Source organism: Triturus cristatus, chromosome 2_2 (assembly GCF_964204655.1).
Source record: "Triturus cristatus chromosome 2_2, aTriCri1.1, whole genome shotgun sequence".
Lineage (NCBI taxonomy): Eukaryota > Metazoa > Chordata > Amphibia > Caudata > Salamandridae > Triturus > Triturus cristatus.
In genome coordinates this window covers 70,999,943-71,024,243 of record NC_140582.1, presented here as the reverse complement: position 1 = coordinate 71,024,243, position 24,301 = coordinate 70,999,943, and the positions used below count along the sequence as shown (strand labels likewise).

At 41.2% G+C, this 24,301-nt stretch overlaps 1 protein-coding gene across 1 annotated transcript in view; it reads left to right on the top strand.

The window, feature by feature from the left end:
• Positions 1-24,301, top strand: part of LOC146861870 (sulfotransferase 6B1-like) — a 350,581-nt gene that overhangs the window by 203,620 nt on the left and 122,660 nt on the right. Inside the window, exon 5 of the mRNA XM_085641040.1 lies at positions 9,965-10,059. Coding sequence (XP_085497166.1) covers positions 9,965-10,059 — 95 coding nt within the window. The remainder of the gene's footprint in view (positions 1-9,964; positions 10,060-24,301) is intronic.

The following is a 24,301-nucleotide window of genomic DNA, read 5'->3' as shown; positions in this document are numbered from 1 at the left end:
TTAATATAAGGAAATCCCATCTATACGTAGCCTTCGTGGACCTTAAAGCGGCCTTCGATTTGGTTCCCAGGGGGCAGTTATGGAAAAGGCTGAGGGATATGGGCGCCCCTGGGGACATCTGCCAACAATTGATTAGGCTACACGAGGGTAATTATGCAAGAGTAAGGTGGGGGCCTAATGGAGAGCTATCGGAGAGAATAAATATAAAGAGAGGTGTCCGACAAGGTTGCGTTTTGGCACCAACCCTTTTCTCTCTCTACGTAAATCCCTGACACCCTCTTGGGCTGCGAGCATGACTCTCCCAAGTTGTGTGGTCAAGCCGTTCCGGCCTTATTATTTGCGGATGACACGATTTTAATCTCCCAGACGCCTAATGGACTACAAAATCTCCTGAATAAATTTCGGGCCTACTGTTGAGATAAAAACCTTGAAATTTATGCTTCCAAAACTAAAGTTATGACGATTAACCCCCACAGAGGGTTTAATAAAGTCTTCAATGTAAATAAGGAAAAGATTGAACAAGTGAATAATTTTAAATATCTGGGTATTACCCTCGATACTAAAATGAACTGGAAACCGCAAATAGAAAAATCGAGGTTAACATTAATACAAAATAAAGCCCCTATAATCAGGAAGTTTAAAAGTAGCCCTACTAAAGCAATATCACCTGCTATTGAACTTTTTAAATACAAAGTTCAATCAGCTACCCTATACGGGGCAGAATTATGGGGCCATGTACCACGAGATTCTTTCTCAGCCCAAGAAAACAGTTTTTTCAGGCAACTTTTAGCGATCCCGGGCTGCACCCCTCTTGTCCCGTTATTTTGGGATTTGAATATACGTCGCTTGGACGATCAAGCCCATTTACGCCCATTACTGTACTGGGTGCGCCTGTGGTCAACCGATGAGCTTGCAGACTACAGAGATGCATTGAAGGAAATAATTCAAATAAAGAATGCTACTCGGTTGGTTTGGATAGCGTATATTGAAAACTGGTTCACAAAGTTGGGCTTACGCAACTTTTGGACAGATCCTGATTCTCTTACCAATTCTTCCAAAAAATTTCTGAAGGACACATATTGGGACTATATTTATAACTCTGTATTACATAACCCCAAACTTGGATCACTGACCCTTAAATTTTTGAATTTTAAATGTGGAACCAAATTCGAACATTTTATGGATGAAATTGAACCCCCCTTGGCTAAATCACTGTATTTAAAGTATCGCTATGGCATTTTGCAACTCAGTTTTAGAACATCAAAGTGGGCGCCCAACAATAATAATAATAAATCTGACCTGTGTAAATTGTGCGATATGGACGCAAAGGAGGATGAGACCCATGTCCTATTTATATGCCCTGCATATATGCGGGCAAGGATAAAATGGATCAAACCTATTTGCCTAAACTTGGGTCTTCGGCGTGTCCAGGATGGGGAAAGAATATTTAAGGGCGACACATCACAGAGTATAGTATTTAGCCTGAGTCGTTTTTTATTCAATGTTGCGATAATTAGGAAAAGGAATGGTCAAAAAATGTAATGGTATTATCATCATGCCTGGTTCTTAAAAATTTTTACTCTTATTTTAAATGGTTGGTAAACCAACATTGTGTACAAATTAATATTTAAAACTTTTTATATTGTATATTGTATTTATGTATGGATTATTTGTACCCACTAGAAATGCTGCACTTTGTCATAATGATTGTTTTTATATTGTACGGTACTCTTTTATGGTTATTATAACCGAAATAAAGAATTGAATGAATGATACATGTACCAATAGCAAACAATACTTATATATAATATTTTAGAGAGCTGGAAAAGAGAAGAGAGAATAAGCTATAGAAAGAAGAAAGTAAAGAGATGAAGGGAAGAAGGACAGAGAAAAACAAGGGAAGAAAGACGTAAACTACTAAGCAAAGAAGAAAGAGAGAGGGAGTGGGATGGGGAGGGAGGGAGGATTAGTAAGTACAATGACAGTAATGAGGAAGAAGCAAGAGTCTAAGTGAACTATGAGGGAAGGGGGGCATCTTGCAAAAAGGGAGAGAATATAAGAAGAAAAGTGTCTAAATTGTAAATGATCTTTTCATATGATGCGGTCTTGTACTTCTCTGAAAGCCAATCTCCATGTGACGGCAATTGTGGAGAGCACCAATGTCGCAAAATACAGCTGTAAGGACAGTGACGAGTAATCAAAGAGCATGGTAGGTCAATTTGGGAATGTCGATAAGTCATGGAGGAGAATTAGGGGGTCTTGAGAGTGGCAAGGGCAAATCAATAGTTTCCTGGAGCTTGGACTCTATGGACATCCAGAAGTGGTGTATGGTGGGACAGTCCAGCAAAATATGGACAATATCACACGAGGCATAATCACATCGACAACAGGGAGAATGAGGGTCCAATGCCAGCCCTAGAGATTTGTTAAAAAGACTGTGGGGCATATTATCAAGAACGGCGTTAATATTATCGCTGCTTTAGTGGCAGGAAACTGCAGCTAAAGCGGCGATAATGGGCTTGATAATATGCTCTGGAGAATTCCCATAACAGCCCAGATTCTGGTGTGAACCTGGGCTTCTATGGGAATTCACAAGGGGATATTATCAAGCCCATTATCGCCGCTTTATCGGCAGTTTCCTGCCGCTAAAGCGGCGATGATTTTAACGCCGTTCTTGATAATATCCCCCGAAGTTTCATCCATGCCTCACAGACTCCTTGTTCTAGGGCCTCCAAAAATTCTGTCCAGTCTTCCTCCTCACATTCCACCTGCAGACGAGCCTGCCAGGTCGTCTTGAGGCTAGTCAAATGTGGCTGAGAATAAAGATGACGAATCAGGAGGTTATATAATCCAGACATCACGCCTTTAAACTGACCCCAAGTGTTGAGGTAAGAGAGTACCGGGGAACAGGGAATGGTCCAGGATTGGGGACCCAATTTGCACAGCAGACAATGATGTAATTGTATATATTGCCATTGTTGGGTAGGCGGCAAGTCAAATTTATCCCATAGCATCTCAAAGGACTTGAGTTCACCCCCAGAGATCAAGTGCGTAAGAGTCAAAATCCCAGCTCTGCGCCAAGGGCCCCGGTCAAGCAGGGTCCCTCCTATGTTAATGCTTGCATTATTCCAGATGGGCGCTTTGTCATGAAGTTGCACGTCCACTGCAAAAAAATCTTGTGGGCCTGCATACAGGCAGCGTACATAGCTTTCAGCATGGGATGCAGGCAGTTGGCAGCATTGGGGCAAGAAAGGTAGAGGGCCTGTAATCCCAACAATGCCTCCAGGAGGCTGCGTTCGATCATAACCCAAAGTGGAGGGTCTTGGACCTGAGGGTGGATGCATGCAACTTGTGCCAAATGTAAGGTTAAATATTTATGTTCTACAGAGGGCAGGCCTTATCTCACTGAGCCCCAGATGAAAGCCTTTATGGTCTTATCTATCTGACGGAGGGACAAGAGGGATATTAATTGGGGAAGCATGCCTAACAAGTACGTAATTCGGGGAAGGGTAACCATTTTCACCACTTGAGTCCGTTCCCAGAGAGAGAGATTTAGGTGGGACCACTTCGCAAAGTACAGTTGCATTTGCTCCATTATGGGTCTAGGTTATCCGCCACCATGCCTTCCAGGCCCCTATTTATTAGAATGCCCAGATACCTAAGGCGGTAATTCTTCCACTGAAATGGATAATCGGCTGTGGCTGCGCAGGTGGTGATCCGCGACACCAGCAAGGCCTCGTTCTTTTTTTAGTTCACTTTGCAGCCAGATAATACGGCGAAGGCATCTATAGTCTTCACCACCGCAGGGATGGAGGAGGGCAAGGCTGACAAGGTAAGTAAAATGTCATCTGCATATAGATACAATGTCGAGGGACCTCTGGGTGTTGGAATACTTATTATCCAATCTGATTGGTGCATGGACGCGGCTTAAGGTTCCATTGCAAGGGGAAATAACAGATGGAAGAATGGGCAACCTTGGCGAGTACCCCTACGGACCGGGAAGGGGTCAGACAGAAATTCCCCACAATTGACTTGCACCGATAGGGAATCATAGAGCCATCTCACTCTGGAGATGAAGTCTTCACCAAGGCTGCATTTCCAGAGCGTGGCAAACAAATAGTCCCATTCTATCCTGTCAAAGGCCCTTTCTGCATCCAACGACAGTGCCAAGGCCTCATCCGGAAGGTCCGCTGATATCCAGACTGCATGAGCTAGCATGTAGGACAAACCCCGCTTGCGAATGGTGAATAAGATAGGGAAGGACTCACTTAAGGTGGGTTGCTGGAATGCTTGCCACTATCTTGACGTCCCCATTGAGCAAGGGTATGGGGTGATACTTCCACGAAGGAGAAGATCTTTTCCTGGTTTGGATAGGACCAAAACCAGTGCCCTGTCGGACAATATACCCAAGGAGCATGAGTGGTCAGCCTCAGCGACTGCCTCATAGACAAGATCCACTACCTCAGATTTGGTCCATTTGTAGAACTCTGCCAGGAAATTATCTTCCCCCGGGGCTTTGTGATAGGTTAATTGCGAGATGGCCTGCTCTATCTCCTCCTTGGTGTCCTCGACCTGAAGCGGCAGCTTGCCGTACTCTGAGAGGCAAGGTAAGTGAATGTCTTCTAGGAAGGTGTTTATCTGTTTCTTGAATAATTTGCGGGAGTAAAGGGTCTTGTAGTAGGATGCTAACGCATCTGCAATTTCCTGCGGCTTGGTGACCAGCACCTCTGATTCGGTAATGATAGCAGGAATGATCTATCCTTTCTCCCTCTGCTTGAGCTGCACCGTCAAAAGACACCCCGCCTTCTCTCCTTGCTCATAGTGCCAGTATTTCAGGGTCCATAGCGCATACTCGGCTTTAGAGGTGGAGGGGTATTGAGGTCCACGTGTGCGTTCCCAAGGCTGCGCCTGGTGATAGTAGAAGGGTGGTCCGTTTAAGGATGCATGAGGTGGGCTACATCCGCTTTTTAGAACTTTCTGACACTCCTCCCTCTGTTTTTTGGACAAGGCTGTATCCCTCATCAGCTGTCCCCTGATAGTCACCTTCGCTGCTGTCCACAATGTCAGGGCAGAGGCGACTGAACCCTCATTGTTCACCCGGTAAGTATGCATTTGGGCTGTAAGCGGTGTCTTGCCTACTGGGGGGTTGTATCGGGATAAGTTGAGATGCCAGGACTTGCAAATTGACGGCAACAGATCCAGACCAGCCTCTAGGATAATAGGTAAGTGGTCCGAAAGTGCGCCCTCTGATATTGAGGTCTCACAGAAAACAAGAAGTAAATGGTGGCATCAGGAAAAAATCCAACTGTGATTGCGTTCCATGGACTGGGGACAAATATGTGTATTTCCGGTCTGTCAGATGCAAAAGACGCCATACGTCGCTGAGGCCCTGATCAGCTACAAGATCTCTTAGGAGGGCTCTGTCTGCGTTATTAGATACATTAATTGGGCTGGTGCGGTCCAAGACTGCATCTTGGGCCAAATTCCAATCTCTGCCCATCAGGATGTTGATAATATCTGTCTCCTTCAATACTCGCATGAGTTGAAGAAGGAAGGCACGCTTCAAACCCATCGGCGCATACACTGAACCGATGCATAAAACCATACCATTAATCTTTAATTTGGCAAACATATAACAACCCTTCGGATCAACCCGAGTATTAAGCAATACGTGGGATAACATTTTCCGAATCAGGATGGATACACCATGTTTCCATGGGGTTGGTAAGTTGTCTGCCACTCTCAGAGGACAACAACTGTGTATCTCTTTGCCACACCTAATCCCTCCGAAGCTTCTCCACTTCTTTTTTGGTAAGGTGCGTCTCCTGCAGAAGAGCTATGTCAGCGTGTTTGGAGTTGAGATAGGAAGAAACTTTTTACACTTTATGTAACGTGTAAGTCCATTCCAGGAAAGAATGTGCAAGTGTGTGTTCATGGTTATGGAGATCACAAGGTTCAAAGGGAGAGTCAGAGGGTCGTAAGTGCGCGGGAATGTTAGTCAGATCCTGTTAGCAATATATGGGTTGTTGTTGAAAGGGTAGACCAGAGCAGACAAGAGTAAAGGGGGGAAGCAATAAAGAAAATGTGCAAAAGAAAGGATAGGAAAAGGTGGTTTAACTGAAACAGAAGAGATGCAGGAAAAGGAGGCAAGGAAGAATTATGGTGGTGAAAGAAAAGAAAAGGGATGGGTTCTGATATCTAGGCATTGAAATAACACAGGATAAAATGCATTTTCTGGATAGAAATCTAGAAGTAACCCTCTAGGAATACCAGATGAACGTGGATCGTTGGAGATTATTTCCACTGCCATTGCTGGGAAGGGATGCCATCTTCAAGATGGTCACACTCCCTAAATTGCTCTACATTATGCAGAACACCACATTTGGCTGCACCCTGGGACAAGCTCGTTTTAGTCTGGGTGAATAAGCTCCAGGAGGAATTGGGCATATCTAGCTGACAAGATTTTGTCCAATATTTTGCACTGTATAGCGGTACAGTATAGCGATTGGGCAGTAGGAAGACACACAGGTAGGGTCTCACTTTGGTTAGGGAAGAGACCCCAGTATGGACTCTCAAAGAGAGAATGGTAACTCGTCCAGTTGCAGTTCCTCATTGTACATAGCAGCAAGTCGGGTTGCCAAACTACTAGCGTAAGTGCTGTAGTATTCTATGCGGACACCATCAAGGCCGGAGGTCTTGTTCCTAGCCAGGTCTGGGATCACCTGTTTAACATCTGCACGTGTTATCACAGCATCCAAAGTGTCGCAAAGGGATGTAAGATCCTATGATAGTATCAGCAACATTCACAGGCAAGAATGGATCCACTATGTTCTCTTCACCAATTACTCCGATCATTTATAACCCTGATTTTCCCCCGGGGCTCGTGACCCTCATTTCCGGGGCTGGAATAATTGCGATCCTTCTTCACTAGATGATCTTTACTTGGGCAGTAAGACACGCTCTTGGGAGGCAATGCAGGAAGGGTGGCTTCTGGATGGAGTAGATTACTTCCGACTTACACAACTGTAAATTTGGGCTGGTTCCAAGGAAGCACGCGATGGCCCACTGGAAACTACATTCATGAACAAAGTACTCCGGAAAGGGAATAACTTGACTACCACTCACACTCTTACACATAGGTCCCAAAACTAAATAAAGTTACACAAAGGTGCCGATTACGATCCGGTAAAAACCGGGTACGAACCGTCGGTCGGGGCGTTTTCTCCGTCCGACTCGTACCCGGTCGTAAAACTTTACAAACATGGAATTACGATTCGCACGGAAACACCATTTCCGTACGAATCGTAAAAAACACCGACCGACGAAAATATACATACGAATGTGATCCGGGAATGCTGCGACGTGACGTCGGGACGCTTTCAGGCAGCGTTTCACGACCCAGGAACCACGATTCGAACCGACAGCAGTCCGGACGGCAATATTTTCACGGCACCCAAAAAGTGCCGGAAAAGCGAAGTACGTCGCGAAACGACCAGAGTAGGTGGCCCGGTACGCGCCAACCCCCCCCAGCCCCCGTACGTACGCGCCGACCCCCCCCAGCCCCCGTACGTACGCGCCGACCCCCCCCAGCCCCAGTACGTACGCGCCGACCCCCCCAGCCCCCGTACGTACGCGCCGACCCCCCCCAGCCCCCGTACGTTCGAGTCGTACCCCCCCGTGTATGTACACCCGTGTACGTGTCGAACCCCCTGTGTATGTACACCCGTGTACGTTCGAGTTGTACCCCCACCCGTGTATGTACACCCGTGTACGTGTTGAACCCCCCGTGTATGTACACCCGTGTACGTGTCGAACCCCCGTGTATGTACACCCGTGTACGTGTCGAACCCCCCCGTGTATGTACACCCTTGTACGTGTCGAACCCCCCGTGTATGTACACCCGTGTACGTTCGAGTCGTACCCCCAGCCGTGTATGTACACCCGTGTACGTGTCGAACCCCCCGTGTATGTACACCCGTGTACGTGTCGAACCCCCCGTGTATGTACACCCGTGTACGTGTCGAACCCCCCGTGTATGTACACCCTTGTACGTGTCGAACCCCCGTGTATGTACACCCGTGTACGTTCGAGTCGTACCCCCAGCCGTGTATGTACACCCGTGTACGTGTCGAACCCCCCTGTGTATGTACACCCTTGTACGTGTCGAACCCCCCGTGTATGTACACCCGTGTACGTTCGAGTCGTACCCCCAGCCGTGTATGTACGGTGCGTACCCCCATACACGGGGGGGTTCGACACGTACAAGGGTGTACATACACGGGGGGTTCGACACGTACACGGGTGTACATACACGGAGGTTCGACACGTACACGGGTGTACATACACGGGGGGGGTTCGACACGTACACGGGTGTACATACACGGCTGGGGGTACGACTCGAACGTACACGGGTGTACATACACGGGGGGGTTCGACACGTACAAGGGTGTACATACACGGGGGGTTCGACACGTACACGGGTGTACATACACGGGGGTTCGACACGTACAAGGGTGTACATACACGGGGGGGTACGACTCGAACGTACGGGGGCTGGGGGGGTACGACTCGAACGTACAGGGGCTGGGGGGGTACGACTCGAACGTACGGGGGCTGGGGGGGTCGGCGCGTACATACGGGGGCTGGGGGGGGGTCGGCGCGTACATACGGGGGCTGGGGGGGGGTCGGCGCGTATGCGGGCACATGTCTCCATGGTTGCTATGGGAGTTCGGTGCGGACGGTGTTTTTTCCATACGGTTGTAACATCGGACGCACGGGATGGATCGTAATTCCGCGGTCGGACTTCACTTTTCACATTTGTACGGTAAATCGTCCGTGGACGTGTCGGACACATTTTCCGACCCGAGGACGTGTGGGGAATCATTCCCAATGCGATTCGTATGGACTTTTTACCATGCGAATCATAATTGGCAGTTTGTACGGCACTTGTACGATTCGTACGGTAAAAAGACCGGATACGAGTCGTACGGGGAATTTTTTTACCGGATCGTAATCGGCACCAAAGTATTTGGAGAGAGACCTTGGTCGAGAGACACCAGATTACACATGGAACAGAATTGGGCAGAGGACAAAAACTATTTCCATGTATACCATGCATAAAGTGGATGCATATAAATAACTCACTAGATAGTATCTATCCCCTACATGGCTTCAGCCACTGTTCAGCAGCCCAACGACTTGCTGGCACAACTGTGGCGAGAGAGGCATGCTTTCCATGTAAATTCTCTCAAGCTTACTGCAAAGCTGTCATCTCACGCATTAGAGCCATAATGGGGTTACCGATGCCTTTACAACCACTATTGATATTGCTGGCTGACTCCTGGGAGAACACTGAATACCCTCTAAACACACCCCATGAGAAGCTTTATTACTGATCTCCTGATTTTGATACTATTGGTGCTCACCCAATTCTGGAAGCAACCTATCAGTCCTCCATTAAACATTTGGGGGAGGGGGGCACTATGGATGATTTATGCACTAACTTCAATGCTCCATGAAAGCATGGACAAATTTGAGACTACATGGCTACCTTTCGAAACATTCATGAAATGGGACACATTGATGGAAACTGATCCCAGCCGGGTCCCAGAACTGATCCGAATAGCTGAACTTCACATAATTAAGTCAAATTCAAGCAGTTCCTCCGATGCAGACACCCCTTTCTAGACCTTGTGACAATGTGTACTCGTGTAGCTCACTGTGTTTCATGCATGTTATATATGCAGTGACTGTAATGTTATGAAGAAAATCAAAATAAAATGGTTAAAAAGTCAATCTTATCTGCACAGGACTTGTCAAGGTTGTTTGGAAGGTAATATTTGGAAAAGTGAATGGTTAAAAATGGGAATGTGATCTGTTCCTCAATAGTGCGTTTGAAGAATGCGATTCAGTTTGATGGTCACTGCTCCACATTAAGCTGACAGATTATGTTTTTACATTTCAGTTTCCTACGGCTCTTATTTTGACCACGCCATTGCTTGGAATAAGCGTATAGACGACGAGAATGTCATGATTGTAATGTTCGAAGATATGAAAAAGGTATTTTTGCTTTTGTGATAATGTATTTGCATGAGGTACATAGTAAATGATTTGTGATTAAAATTCACTGATTTAATTTAAAAGTAAATGTCCAGTCATGTTTTAATAAAGGGTAACTGTCTTCACAACAATCTCCTCCCCACTATGAACATTTTCATCATCCCTTCTTATAGCATTGATGCTTCTAAATGCCCACATTTCATTTTTATGACTGAACTTTTTTAGTCTCAGTATCCCCCAGCAACAGTACTGTTAGAATGCCATAGTTCCAATCCTCCCAGTTAACGGTGTATCCATGACCAATAAGAACAAAATTTGGTAGGATCAAAGACTCAATTTTGTATGGAGTCTTTTCTGAGTTTGCTCAAATTGGTCAGGGGAGGGGACAAATGTGTCAGAAAAGAGTGTGAAAATGACTTTAATATGGAGTGTTTTGGAAATCTTATACAGGACACAGAAATGGAGAGTGTGATGTTTACCACTTCAGAGACTGTGATGTATCACTGTCATGTATGAAAGACTTACACGCATTATAAGTTGGCAGTATTTGTCATATATAATGGAGTTGCATGGCCTGGCAGGTCAAGATGATGGTCGATCTTCACTAGAGCTCCCAATCAGCCGCACATAATCCATATGACTCATGGGTGCTGACGGGAGTCTGTACAGCAAGACAGGAGCATTTCCAGAAGTAGCACCTCGCCCTGGGGCAGCGACAACCGGCCAGGCCGCGGCCAGTGAGGCCCGTGATGAAGATGGCAGCAACGCAGCGCAGGAGCTGAGTTCAGAGCAGCACGGCGTGAATGAGCACCCACTGAAGGCAAATGGGGGGCTCTGGCGAGGGCTCCAGCGGTCCCGGAAGTTGGAGGCGGGTCCTCCCACCCTCTGCAGAAGGCGCAAGAGGACGCCAGAGACAAAGAGACAGTCAACCTGCAGAGGTGGGGGCCCAGAATGGCTCCCCGATCCCCTCTGCACCTGTTTGGAGAGGGTTTGCCAGTTCTCCCCGCTGGCGCTGCACTATTCTCCTTCTTGGGGCCCCCCTCGCTTAGAAACTGTTGGAATCCCCAGGCCTGGAGGCGAGGCTGGCACCGGCCGGTGAGGGGACTCTCTCCGTGCCCAGCAGGCCTGGACATAACGCCCCAGGTCGGGGCTTGCCACAACATGAGGAGGTGTACAGTTGGACCGAACTGAACTAGGCTTATGGGGGTTCACAGCTGCAGGTGCTACCCACCTCACAGACTGGTGGAACAAGCAAGCTGTTGAACACCGCCTCCTCCATTCGGCTAGCATGCCCTTGTGGCCTACCTCGCCTGCTTTGACAGGAGGCTGCCTGGCTCGCCCGGTTGTCTCTCATCGAGCGACTGCGCTGGACCACGCTGCTTAACCATGGGCCATGATAAATCTGCAGAAATCCCAGAGCAATCCAAGATAGATAAATACCCATCCCCAATTTCGGGACCCCGTAGATCCTAAGACCCAGCAGCCACCTTGCAGGCCTACTCTCCAATGGAAGACACCAGAGTTATCTTACTGGCAATCCAGACTTCCCGAATGGTGCTCGAGTCAAAAATTGGTGAGGTGGGGTTTGAAGTGTTTCTCCTGCAACAAGATCTTCGCGGTGTGGCGGATAGGGTCACAGAGGCCGAGGAACAAGTCTCAGCGGTGGAAGACCTCCAAGCCATGGTTTCCAGGCAGGTAGCTTCAATTAAACTTTTGGAAGAACATGCCGAGGACGTGGATAACAGAGTCTGATGCTGCAGTCTTCACTTTGTGGGCTTTCCGGAAGGCACACAGGGCTTGCCCCTGGAGCTTTTCCTGGAGGGCTGGCTCACCTCGTGGCTATCACCCTCCTAATTATCTTCCTGCTTCGTGATCGTGAGAGCCCACAGGTCTCTGGTGCCTAGATCCCCCCACAGCCCCTCCTCCCCCCAGAAGATACATCTTGCCCAAATATTGTTAAAATTCTTAATTAGAGAGACCGTGCTAGAATCCTGCAAGCGGCCATGAAAACAGGGAACCCCATCCAACAAATCATGATATTCTCAGACTACACTCGTCATTTTCAACAGGTTTGAAAATTCTACAATAAAGTTAAAGCAAAATGTGGGCAATGAACTTGCGATATATGCTGATGTTACCCACACGACTGAAGATCATTCACAACTCCAAGTCCATTTTTTTAACACTCCCGAATCTGCTTGGAACTGGGCGAAGGAGTAAAGGGCCCTGACAACCAATCCGGTGGGCTCATGGGGGCCACTAGTTGAGTAGTCTCCTCCTGGGGGGCACACTGGGCGCCCTGTCAGACGCCAAAAGTTATGACCAGGGGACTGCAAGAAATCAGCCCTGGACTCCTATCTAGAGACAGTGGATCCACACTTTGGGGCCTGGCTCCGCAGTTCGAATGGGACATTCACCAAAGCAGCTGACCCGACGGCCGACGTCCTGCAAACCGGTAAATAGACATAATATCGAAAAAATAATATCGAACAACAAGAATATCGAAGTTAAAATATCGAGATAACATTAATATCGAAGTGTAGAATATCGAGGTAAGTAATATCGTTTTTTTTGTGTTTAGTAAAATATCGAAGTATGAAATATCGATGTAGTAATATCGTCTGAAGATAATATCGATTGAATAGTTTTGTTAGAAATATCGAAATATAATATATATATTGTTTAAAATGTGTATTTAGTGTATATTTAATAAGTAAATTGTTTAATTATATGTATAAATACTTTATTAAAGTTTAAAATATAATTAATAGTGTTAAGTAATTTATAGTATGATATGTTTTAGGAGCGGGATGTTGGGTTATTAGGGGATAAGGGTGGGGAGTGTTTTAAAAATATTAGTGTAAAATCAGATAATAATTTAAAAATATTAAATAATAAATAATTATGAATAGTAAATTGTAATGAAATTTCTAAATTAAATATTTATAATTTAGAAAATTATAAAGAAATTATATATATTTTTTAGGAGCGGGATGTTGGGTTATTAGGGGATAAGGGTGGGGAGTGTTTTAAAAATATTAGTGTAAAATCAGATAATAATTTAAAAATATTAAATAATAAATAATTATGAATATTAAATTGTAATGAAATTTCAAAATTAAATATTTATAATTTAGAAAATAATAAAGAAATTATATATATTTTTTAGGAGCGGGATGTTGGGTTATTAGGGGATAAGGGTGGGGAGTGTTTAAAAAATGTTATTGTAAAATCAGATAATAATGTAAAAATATTTAATAATCAAGATTTCGAAATTTCAAAATTTCAATAAAAATTCGAAATTATATAATTTGAAATTATAATGAAATTTAAATTTTGTTTTATGAGTGGGATGTAGGGTTATTAGTGTATAAGGGTGGGGAGTGTATTAAAAAGATTACTGTAAAATTGGATAATAAGGTATAAATATTAATACTAAAGAATTAGAAATGTTAAAATTTAAATGTAATTTTGACAATGTTTTAAAAAAAAATTCAAATTAATTTCGAAATAATTTTTTTGTTTCATGGTTGGGAATTTGGGTTATTAGGGTGTAAGGGTGTGGATTGTATTTTAATAATTATTACAAAATTATAGATTAATAAATAAATATTTAATTTGGAATAAGTCAAATTTGTGAACATTTTATGTCAAAATCTAATTATATAATTTACATTGGAAATTATAATTTCAATATTTATGTTGTATTTATGGGTGGGATGTGTGTATATTAGGGGAGAAGGGTGGGGTGTAATTTTTTAAAATAATATTGTAAACATAGATCATAAAAAAATTCAATTTATTAGTAAATATTGTGAATTCTAACATTTTAATTAAAAATTATAATTAAATAATTGTATATTTGCAATTTATATGGAAAACATATTGTACATATTTATTTTGGAATTAGGGTTAATATGGGATAGGGGTGGGTATTGTAACTATAGTATTGTTAAATTTAATAGTTTTTAAATGATATCTCATAGTTAATAAATGTAGATTATTAATATTTTAAGTGATGTTATAACCAGCACCTTGTCTCAGTTTGATCTTTCTGGAGCAGGAATATTAAATTTAATTGGGTTAGTCTCCAGCACCTTCCCTGAGTTTATGTTAACTGGAGTGGGAATAGTAAATTATATAGGGTTACTGTCCAGCACCTTTCTTGAGTTTATGTTAATTGGAGTGGGAATAGTAAATTATATAGGGTTACTGTCCAGCACCTTTCCTGACTTAATGTTAACTGGAGTGGGAATATTAAATTATATAGGGTTACTATATAGCACCTTCCTTGACTTTATGTTAACTGGAGTGGGAATAGTAAATTATATATGGTTACTGTCCAGCACCTTTCCTGAGTTTATGTTAACTGGAGTGGGAATAGTAAATTATATAGGGTTACTGTCCAGCACCTTCCTTGACTTTATGTTAACTGGAGTGGGAATAGTAAATTATATAGGGTTACTGGCCAGCACCTTTCCTGAGTTTATGTTAACTGGAGTGGGAATAGGAAATTATATAGGGTTAGTGTCCAGCATCTTCTCTGACTTTATGTTAACTGGAGTGGGAATAGTAAATTATATAGGGTTACTGTCCACCACCTTCTCAGAATTTATGTTAACTGGAGTGGGAATAGTAAATTATATAGGGTTACTGTCAAGCATTTTCTCTGAATTTATGTTAACTGGAGTGGGAATAGTTAATTATATAGGGTTACTGTCCAGCACCTTCCTTGAGTTTTTGTTAACTGGAGTGGGAATAGTAAATTATATAGGGTTACTGTCCAGCACCTTCCTTGACTTTATGTTAACTGGAGTGGGAATAGTAAATGATATAGGGTTACTGTCCAGCACCTTTCCTGACTTTATGTTAACTGGAGTGGGAATAGTAAATTATATAGGGTTAGTGTCCAGCAGTTTTCCTAACTTTAATGTAGGTGAAATGGGAATAGTAATTTGTATAGGGTTAGTGTGCTGAATGTATATGTATTGTGTTAATGAAGTATGTTTTTGGATTAAATGTTGGAAAAAAATGTGATTATTTACATTTTTAAACAATTAAATTAGCTACATTATATATGTGAGAGTTATAAATTATGAAATCCAATGACACATTTTATATTTTTAGATAATCTTTATTTTTGTTGAAGAAAGTAGACAGATTATTTTTTTTTTATTTACAGAATGGAGTATACATTAGTAGACATACAGCAAATATGCATTAATTTGTGTCTTTTTGCAATGTTTTAAGGAAAATAAAATGTATTGATATTATCACATTTTATAACAGAAGTATTGATAATTACAAAAAAACATACATAACATTTATTACTTTTTAACATTGTTTGCAAATAAACATATTCTTACAGTATTCATATCATAATGTTTTTGTTGGCTATATACATAAAAAAAATCATTGCATATTTAATTTCTGAAGAATATTGTTTCATTTTTTTTTGTTGTTGTACATAATTAGTACATGACAAAAAGTATATTTTTATGCTATGTATTTTTAATGATGATTAATAATATTATTGTAGGAAATGTTAATATTATTAATTTTTATATTTTATAATTATATGAAATAAATTGTTTTGCAACATGTACATTTTGTAAATAATTTTTAAATAATAAAAACATTTTATTATAGTTTGTACAGTTGTGAAAAAAAATACTGTATTATAATCATAATAATAATGTATTTATAATTATTATGAATATAATTTTTTAAGGTATTGTTTATTACAAAATAATTTTCAAAAAATTTAGATACATTTATGTTATATTTATATATGATTATAATGTTTTAATGTATTTACACTGATTTAATTAGGGACTTTCATTTGAATGGGATTATTTTGTAACCGCTTCATGTTATTTTGGGTCATTTTGGACTGAGGAAGCTCGCGGTTGGAAGCTGCGTCGCGTTGAGCAAGGTAAGGGGTGTTTTAAGTATTAAGTGTTATTAAATACTTATGTTTAGGGTAGTTAGGATGTTTATAGTGTATTGATAGATAAATTAAAATGTTTTGGGTGTTTTTGACGTGTTAGTAATGATTTAGTTACGTCTGGTTGTTTACTGGTTGTGACGTAGTTTTCGAAGTAAATATTGTGATTAAATATGTGTTGTTTTGAAATGATGTAATTGTATTTATTAAATGTATTTGGGTGTGATTGTGTGGGTGGGTATGTTTTGTTCTGTTTTTCAGGTAAATGTTGATCGATGTTTTTTCGAAGACCAAGACGCGTTTTTTTTTTTTAAAGTGTGTGTTACTTGATTTAAGTAATAATGTTAACACACTTTTTAACTTTTTACGGGATTTCATGGAGCGTTTATTTTGATTTTTCACTTCTTTTCGGGTTTTTGAGGGTTTGGATATTATGATGGAAAGAGAGACGTTATTTTTTTTTTTTTTACAGTGTGTTTTAGTTAATGAAACTAATAAAGTTATCACACTGTTTTTTTCACCGGGATTTCCAGGAGCGTTTGTTACTATCTTGACCTATTTTTCGGGTTTTTGAGGGTTTCACGTTTTTGGATTTGTCGAGGATGGATTTACATTGGATGTGTTGATATTTTTATTTTTGGTGCGGCAAATTTTTTATTATTACTATGGATTGACATAGAAATGGAAGGAGTATTACTTGGTGGAATTCATCTTGTATGGCTACATCAATGGTAAGTTATATTTTGTTATAATTTGGGTGGGAAATCTTATTATAGTTTATTGTTATATATATTATATATACAGAAATAATATTTAATTGTACAGATATATTTTCTATATGAAAATGAAATGTATCTGACAATTATATATTATTTAGGAAAATATAGTATTAATATATGATTGCAATTGTTTATTGTATTGACCTATTTCATTTATTAGCTGTGTGTATGTTAATTATAAAATGCTTTTGGCTATTAGTGATAGGTAGTCTAGGCCACTTGTTGATGGGTATAGGTTTACTTGACTTTGTAGTAGATCAAACATTTGTTTGGTTTGTTTAGTTAATTTAGGACCTATTTGAGTAACAGATTGTTGCATCCGTAATTCTTGGTAGCTTTGTTCTTTTTGTAGAGATTCCAGGAGTTTTTGTAGGGTAGGTTTCCCTCTGCTTGTAGTTGCTTGGAAGGCATTATGCCATCCTTCAACACTATTGTTTGTTTTGGATTGTTTATTTAAGGTACTCAGGTATACATTCCACCAAGGAATGTGGAACTTTGGTTGTCTTCTATGTCCTGATCGATGTAATCTTCCCACCCAGGTGTCCTCAAAGTAGTCTAGGAGTTGGCTTAATTTGTCTTCGTTCTTTTTGTAATAGGGACTTTCTATTAGAATATTATAGTGTTCTGCTACATCTGTTACAGGTACGTATGCTAGTGCTATTAGTTTTTTAACCTGGTAGGCAAAAGTACTATCTGTAGCATATTGTACACTTAGGGTGGACTTTTGCAGATGTCTCCATAGACTCTGGTTAAAATGATAATAGCAACCTTGGATTGCTGTGTGTGGATAATTTTTTAGTATTGAATTGATCATGGCTAATTCGAAATCAATAATTATTTTTTGTGGGAAATAATTATTGGTTTCTTCTTTAATTTTGGTTAATATTTCTATGTATGTTGTTTGCTGTTTATTTGGTAAGAGGGCATAGATGAATGGAATGTTAGAATGTTGGTACAATCCATGCACTGTGTACAGCTGGTAAAATGGTTTTGGACAAACTTTAAAAGTTCCATCCATCATCCAAGTGTCACATTGTTGTAATTTCACTAAATTGTTTGCAGTAGCAAACATAATTATTCTTTTCTCAGGGGATTTGTTGTCAAAAAAAATAAATGGTTCATTAGTGTGAGTTATGCTTAATTCTGGGGGAATGATTACTGTATCAAATGTTTTAGGGGTAGGTAAAGTTTTGGTAGTTAGTTTTTTTTGTCTAGCTATAGTTCTTTTTAAACAATCAATTGGGGGTAATTGCGCTGATGCATGGTGTGGTATTTTTATTAATTGTTCTTTGAGTATTTGGGTGGTGGGTTTATCAGTGCTAGTACTTGCTTCTTTAATGTTTTCAAGAGCATTTCTAACTTCTATCTCTGTAATATTGGGGGGGTGATTATGTTCTTTTACAGAAAGAACAGTGGTTTCTTTTGTAATAGCTCTACCATAGCATTTGTTTGAGTAGTATTTGCTACATTTCCAAAACATTTTCAGACCACTTTGCTTTTCTTGTGTATATACATAACCCATATAACATAGCAACATTTTATTTTTTTGAGACGTTATAAATTCAGCACCTTCAGTCATGTTGTTCTGTATTATGCTAGGGGAGATGAAAAAATATTTTGTAAATATAAACAATGTTATCGATATTTTAAATATATTTACATTTTAGTGAATATACTTACAATGTATAATTTGATGTGTTGAAAGATGTTAATTAGCTGACTTCAAGCTTTCAGTTTAATCTTGGAGATAGATTTTCTGTTGATAAGAGAAAAAAATTTGTTAATAGTTGGATACATTTTTTTGAATGTGCTACTGTTTTAAGGGGAAAGTAACATTCTGGCTGCGTATTTTAGGCTGTTTAATTTATGAGGTTTATATACTTACTTATTTCTTTGGTCCAGTAGGTGATTGTGTAGAAGGTAGTTTTGGATGGTTCAGTGGTTTTCTGTAGAGGAGACAAATAAGGAATAAATATTTTTTAGAATTATTTTTTTATTTAATAGTTGTAGGTGGGTAGGAAAAAGTAAAACAATACTTACATTGATTAATATTAGAGTTGTGGGTGTGTCCAAAATATTTCTGTCTTTTTAGAAGGTATCTATAGAGGCGAAATGAATGTAATTAAATGAAGTGTAGTACATTCATTTATAGAAATAGTTTCAGCTGTAGCATTCTAGATTAGTTGCTTTATAAACAGAGTTTAACTTACTTTCTGTAGTTGTTAAATTTTGTTTTGGACTGTAATTCTTCTTTCAGGAAACAGTTGAGTAGAGTTTCGTCTTATTTCTTCTTTTCAGTTTGTAGTGTGAAAGAGATGTTGAAATGTAGTGTTTTTATAGTGTGCAATTAATTAGTTGCTTCATTTCATTGGTTTAATTTGAAATGTGAGCATGTCATTGGTCCACCTTAATTTTTTTTTTCTTTTCTGGCTGTTTGTTTCCTTGTAAGGGAAACGCTAATTAGCAACTTATTAGTAGTAAGTCATTGTTTATTTGTAGTATTAAATGCTTTAAAGATATTTTTAAATGTGGTTTAATGCATGTATAATAATTATAAAATTATTTATGTAGTGAAATGTATTCATATTGTTTATGGAATGTTTATTTTTAAATGTATGTGTTTGAACGAAAATTTTAATGTTATTTACGTGTTTTATTATGTATTGCAATGTTAATGTATGTGTTGTGCTTAAAGTATATTTTCTTCATAGTTTTTTAGATAGTCGATATTGTGAAATATTCTATATTTTGGTTGTCTATATTTCTGGTTTCGATAATTTTGTCATTTACATTGTCATTTAAGAGTAGACGATAATTTTGTTAACGATATTTTTAACTTCGATATAATGATATACGATATTTTGTTAAGACGATATTGTGTACTCGATATTTTTGTATTTTGTTTAATAAGTATGGTGAGTCGATAATATTGTAGTCGATAATTTAGCAACGATATTTTAAGTAGTCGATATTTTGGTAATCGATATTATGTCAGTGATCCCTGCAAACCATCAGTGGGCCAGATAGACATGGCTTAATGCCTCCCCAAAATTCCATTTGTTCGTTCAAATCACTTTATTCAATTAATTTAAAATCATAAAAGCACAATACACAACTGACATACAAAATAAATACAAACATACAGACAAAAATATATAAACAATCCTTCATATGAAATTCATTATGACTAAAATCACAGCCCTTTAAATGTATATAATAATATTTAAGTATCTAGACAATAATCAAGTGACAAATGTCTGTTTTTCTTTAGCCTCATAGCAGCAACCAAAAAACACGCAATATTAAAAATATCCCATGGAGTATTCAATGTCTGGAGATAAAGTAACGCTGGTCTAACCTGCAGGAAACCCCTTCCTCTCAGGATAGGAATTATATACTTCTTGCGTATATCAATATAAAAAGGACAAAATATCATAAAATAGAGGGTATTCTGGGGAGAAAAATTATCACAATGACAAGGAGCCGCATACTCGGGATTACACCACTCCTGGAAATCACCTAATAAAAAAGGAACCAAATTAAAACGAAACCTAGTTAAAACCCAACGATGGAGGGGCTTATTTACTATTACCAAATAGGGTTCAATACAGGTATTCGTATTTGTTAAAAAATGGGCCCTGACTAAGGGTTTATGCAACTCAGATTCTTCCCTTTCCGCAGACAATAAATTCTTAAAGTTAGTTTTCACCCACAGCACATCCTCCTTCCGAATCTTTTCAGGAGCTTCAAATAGCTCTGGCTGCCCCAATTTGGTCAACATACGTTTAACGTAAGACAACCACTTGATCTTGTTAGACTTATCTAGATGAACACAGTCTCGTAGGATCTCATGATTTAAAGTCAATTCAGGGTTTATCCATGTTTTGAGCCAGCAGAGCAACGGAGCTAAGCTAAAAATATCAGAGATATAACCGATCCCCAGTTCCTGATGTATCGAAAAGACTGGAGTAGATTGTGGAACTGATAAGAGACTGCGTAAAAATTTATTTTCGGCTATTTGAATATCAGGCTGTTCTTTAAAGCCCCATATAGAGGAACCATAGGCCGCAATTGCCACACACTTTGCACTATATATTTTCAGTATGCTCTCAATCGGTCTGGCCCCCAGACGCTTTCCAAACCCCATTAGTCCTAGGGTAGATCGAGTAATAGAATTCTTTTTAGTTTTCTGTTGGGGTATCCAAGAAAACCTCTCATCAAAAACAACCCCTAGGTAGGTGAAGGAAGAGACCGAGGTCACTTCCAACCCATTACAATAAAAAGAATGGGTTTTTCTCGCTCTGCGACCAGATGACAAAATGTGGGACTTATCATTATTTACTACCAAGTCCAGCGACTGCATGTGGGCCCCAAAGGCATCTAGGAGCCGCTGGAGACCTACCGCCGTACGTGCTAAAAGGACAGCGTCATCCGCGTATAGGAGAACCGGAATAGGACAGTCTCCTACACGCTGGATATCTAGAGACAATTCCATTCTTACAGACCATGTCGGAATGATCACAGGCGGTGACTTACATCTAACTTCGAGTTTGTTGAGTTTTGGGGGAGAGGGTGGCAGTTGCTTCTAAGGGGAAGTGTGGGGTGAAGGGTTGGTTGGGGGTTTTAAAATGTTTACCATGGTTGCTGGTTTAATCTTTCTTCCTTTTGTGTTAACATTTATGAGGTTTTTCTGTTTGACACAGCACCAGAGTGTCCATTACATGCACAAGGCTTGCACTTTATCCATACCATGGCCTACCTCACTAGCAGCCAAATGGGTACAAAAGACAAGTAGGCACCCACCACACTAGCTTCCTCGCTCGCTATGGGCTAATTTACGTTGATGACATGGAACGTCAACGGTCTTAACGACCGAATCAAGAGAGGGGCAGCACTCTGCTTTACCCCAACCTGGCATTCCTTCTCCTGCAAGAGACCTATTGATTGGGTACTGACAGCCCCTTCCTGGCGAGACATGGGTTTGAAATACTTTACCTGGATAGGTACACGCAGGGAGACTGGGGATGCAGGTACTTCTTCACAAGACATTACCCTTTGTGGTCTCACAGGTACACCTCGACTCCCTGTGCCGGTACGTGGTGGTGGAGGGCACTTCCAAGGGCTGCATACATCAGTTTATCAGTGTGTACGTCCCCCCACTATGGCACACAGCACCATGGACAACCTGCAGATGCAAACCCTGCGAATCCCTCATGGGAGGTGATTTCAAAGACATAATGATCCCTGAGATTGACTCCATGGGGCTGGGCACTTGCAGAGGTAGGGAGGGGAGGGAGGTGCATGTATGGACGGAGGGTCTGAGTCTCTATGGTGCACGGAGAGTGTGGAACCCCAGGGCCGCACCATACTCCCACCTCGCCGCGGTGCAACGATCTATTTCCCGCATCAACCTAATCCAGCTCCCGACCTCAGACCTCACATATACCAAAGGTTCACAGATACTACTCTGTGGCATTTTGAATCATGCTCCGGTGACTCTCACCTTTGGTCGGCAGCTACAATGTGGAGACTCAATTGCTGGCATCTGCAGGGCACTGACTTCAGGGATTACTTAGCCCAACAACTGAGGGAATATTACAAAAGGAATCAGGGCACTGCAACCTCCCCAGGCACCCTATGGATGGCCGGTAAGGCTGCCTTGCAAGGACTGGTGAGATCCTGCTTGAGGGGAAAGTAATGATCCACTCGTCAACAAATGACCAATTAAGAGTCCTCCATAATTGAATGTAAGGGGTACATGGTCAATTCTGAGCACCACTCGTTGGCACTGAAGAGGATATTGCATCAACAATTAGCGTTTGAAGTGGCCCGCCAATGCTGGCTAGCATGAACACAAAGGGTTTACGAGTGGCAGACAAATCTGTTAAGCTCCTTTATTGGCTGGCAGTGAGAGAGACAGCCTCTCAGTTTGTTCCCTCAATTGAGACTGGGGGCTGAGTAGGGGCGGAGAAGGGCGAGGACATAGTGGCCGCATTTGCAGACTACTTCCATAAATGATATGCCGCTCGAGAACAACACCCAAGGGAGGCAGCTACCCCACTTGTGACAGATATTCCCATGCCACAACTAATGGGGAGCGAAAGAGCAGACGTGGACCCCACCCTCAGGATTGAAGAAATTACTTTGGCCCTTTGGGACATGAACTCAGGGGAAGACCACTGGGCTAGACAGGTTCCCTATGCATTACTACAAATTTCTCCAGAAACAACTGGCCCATATCTACTAACCCTCTATCAGGAGGTGGTTGGCATTAAACACTTTCCCTCCAGAACTTGATTTTGCGACAGTAATAGTCTTACCTAAACCAGACCGACCCGAACAGAAGTGCATCCGATCACCCAATATCGCTGATTAAAAAGATGAAAATCTATGCCAAAATTCTGGCCAGTCACTTACTTAAAGTCCTTCCACTCTTGATCCACCCAGGCCAATGTGGATTTATGCCTAAGAGGAGCACTAGGCATTGTCTTCGCAGAGTACGCATGGCCCTGAATCGCCTAGTGCTGTTGGGGGACCGAACCACCTTTCTATTAGATTTTGAGAAGGCCTTTGACTCTGTCAATTGGGCCTTCCTGGACAAAGTGCTGGCGATGGTGTGCCTGGACCCCAGATTTCAATCACTAGTTCTGTTTCTGTACTCCAACCCCAGGGACCAGCCCCTTGTGCAATTGGCCATGGCACCTGTCAGGGATGTCTCCTATCCCCGCTCCTCTTTGCCCTAGTTATAGAGCCTGTGGCAGGTTGGGTCAGATGCAACGCGCAGGTCTGGGGGTTTGACTGGGGCATAGAGACCGAGGACCGCATTGCGACGTATGCGGAAGATGTTCTTCTATACATCTCCTGGCAGTCTGTCACGATCCCACGATTGTTACAGATGCTCACCCTATTGGGCGACGCCTCAGAACTACTAATTAATTGCCCTAAATTGGTCCTGGTACCCTGACGGGTCTTGAGGAAGGTTCAAGGTGGCAGTCTCCACTCACAGTGCGCAGGCTCTGTTTCGCATACCTGGTTATACACATAGCTCTAGAACCAAGTTGCACCTGGAGTCTTAACATACAGCCCCTATTGACCCAATTCATGACGAATCTTAGCAGATGGGGGAAGTTGCCCCTTAATGTCTTAGGTCGTATAGCCCTGTTTAAAACGACTGTACTGCCCCGTCTGCTCTGCACCTTGCAAAACTACCCCCTGGTCTTGCCACATCAATGGTTTCATAACCTCTACTCTAAGATATGTGAATTTCTATGGTTGAACCGCCGAGCTCGCTTTGCCTTTGGGAAATGCACTTGGTTTGGTTGGAAAATCTTTATTAAAAACATTTAAAACATTTCTGTACACAATAGTCTAAAATGATTTACATATAAAATAACACTAACATAGTTAAATACAATACATGTTGGAGAACCCTTAAACATTAAATATTTGCGGCTTCCTCTCCTTGCCTAACACCAGGTAGCTAAAAAATTGTAATCCGGCTTAGCAAATGTCTGAA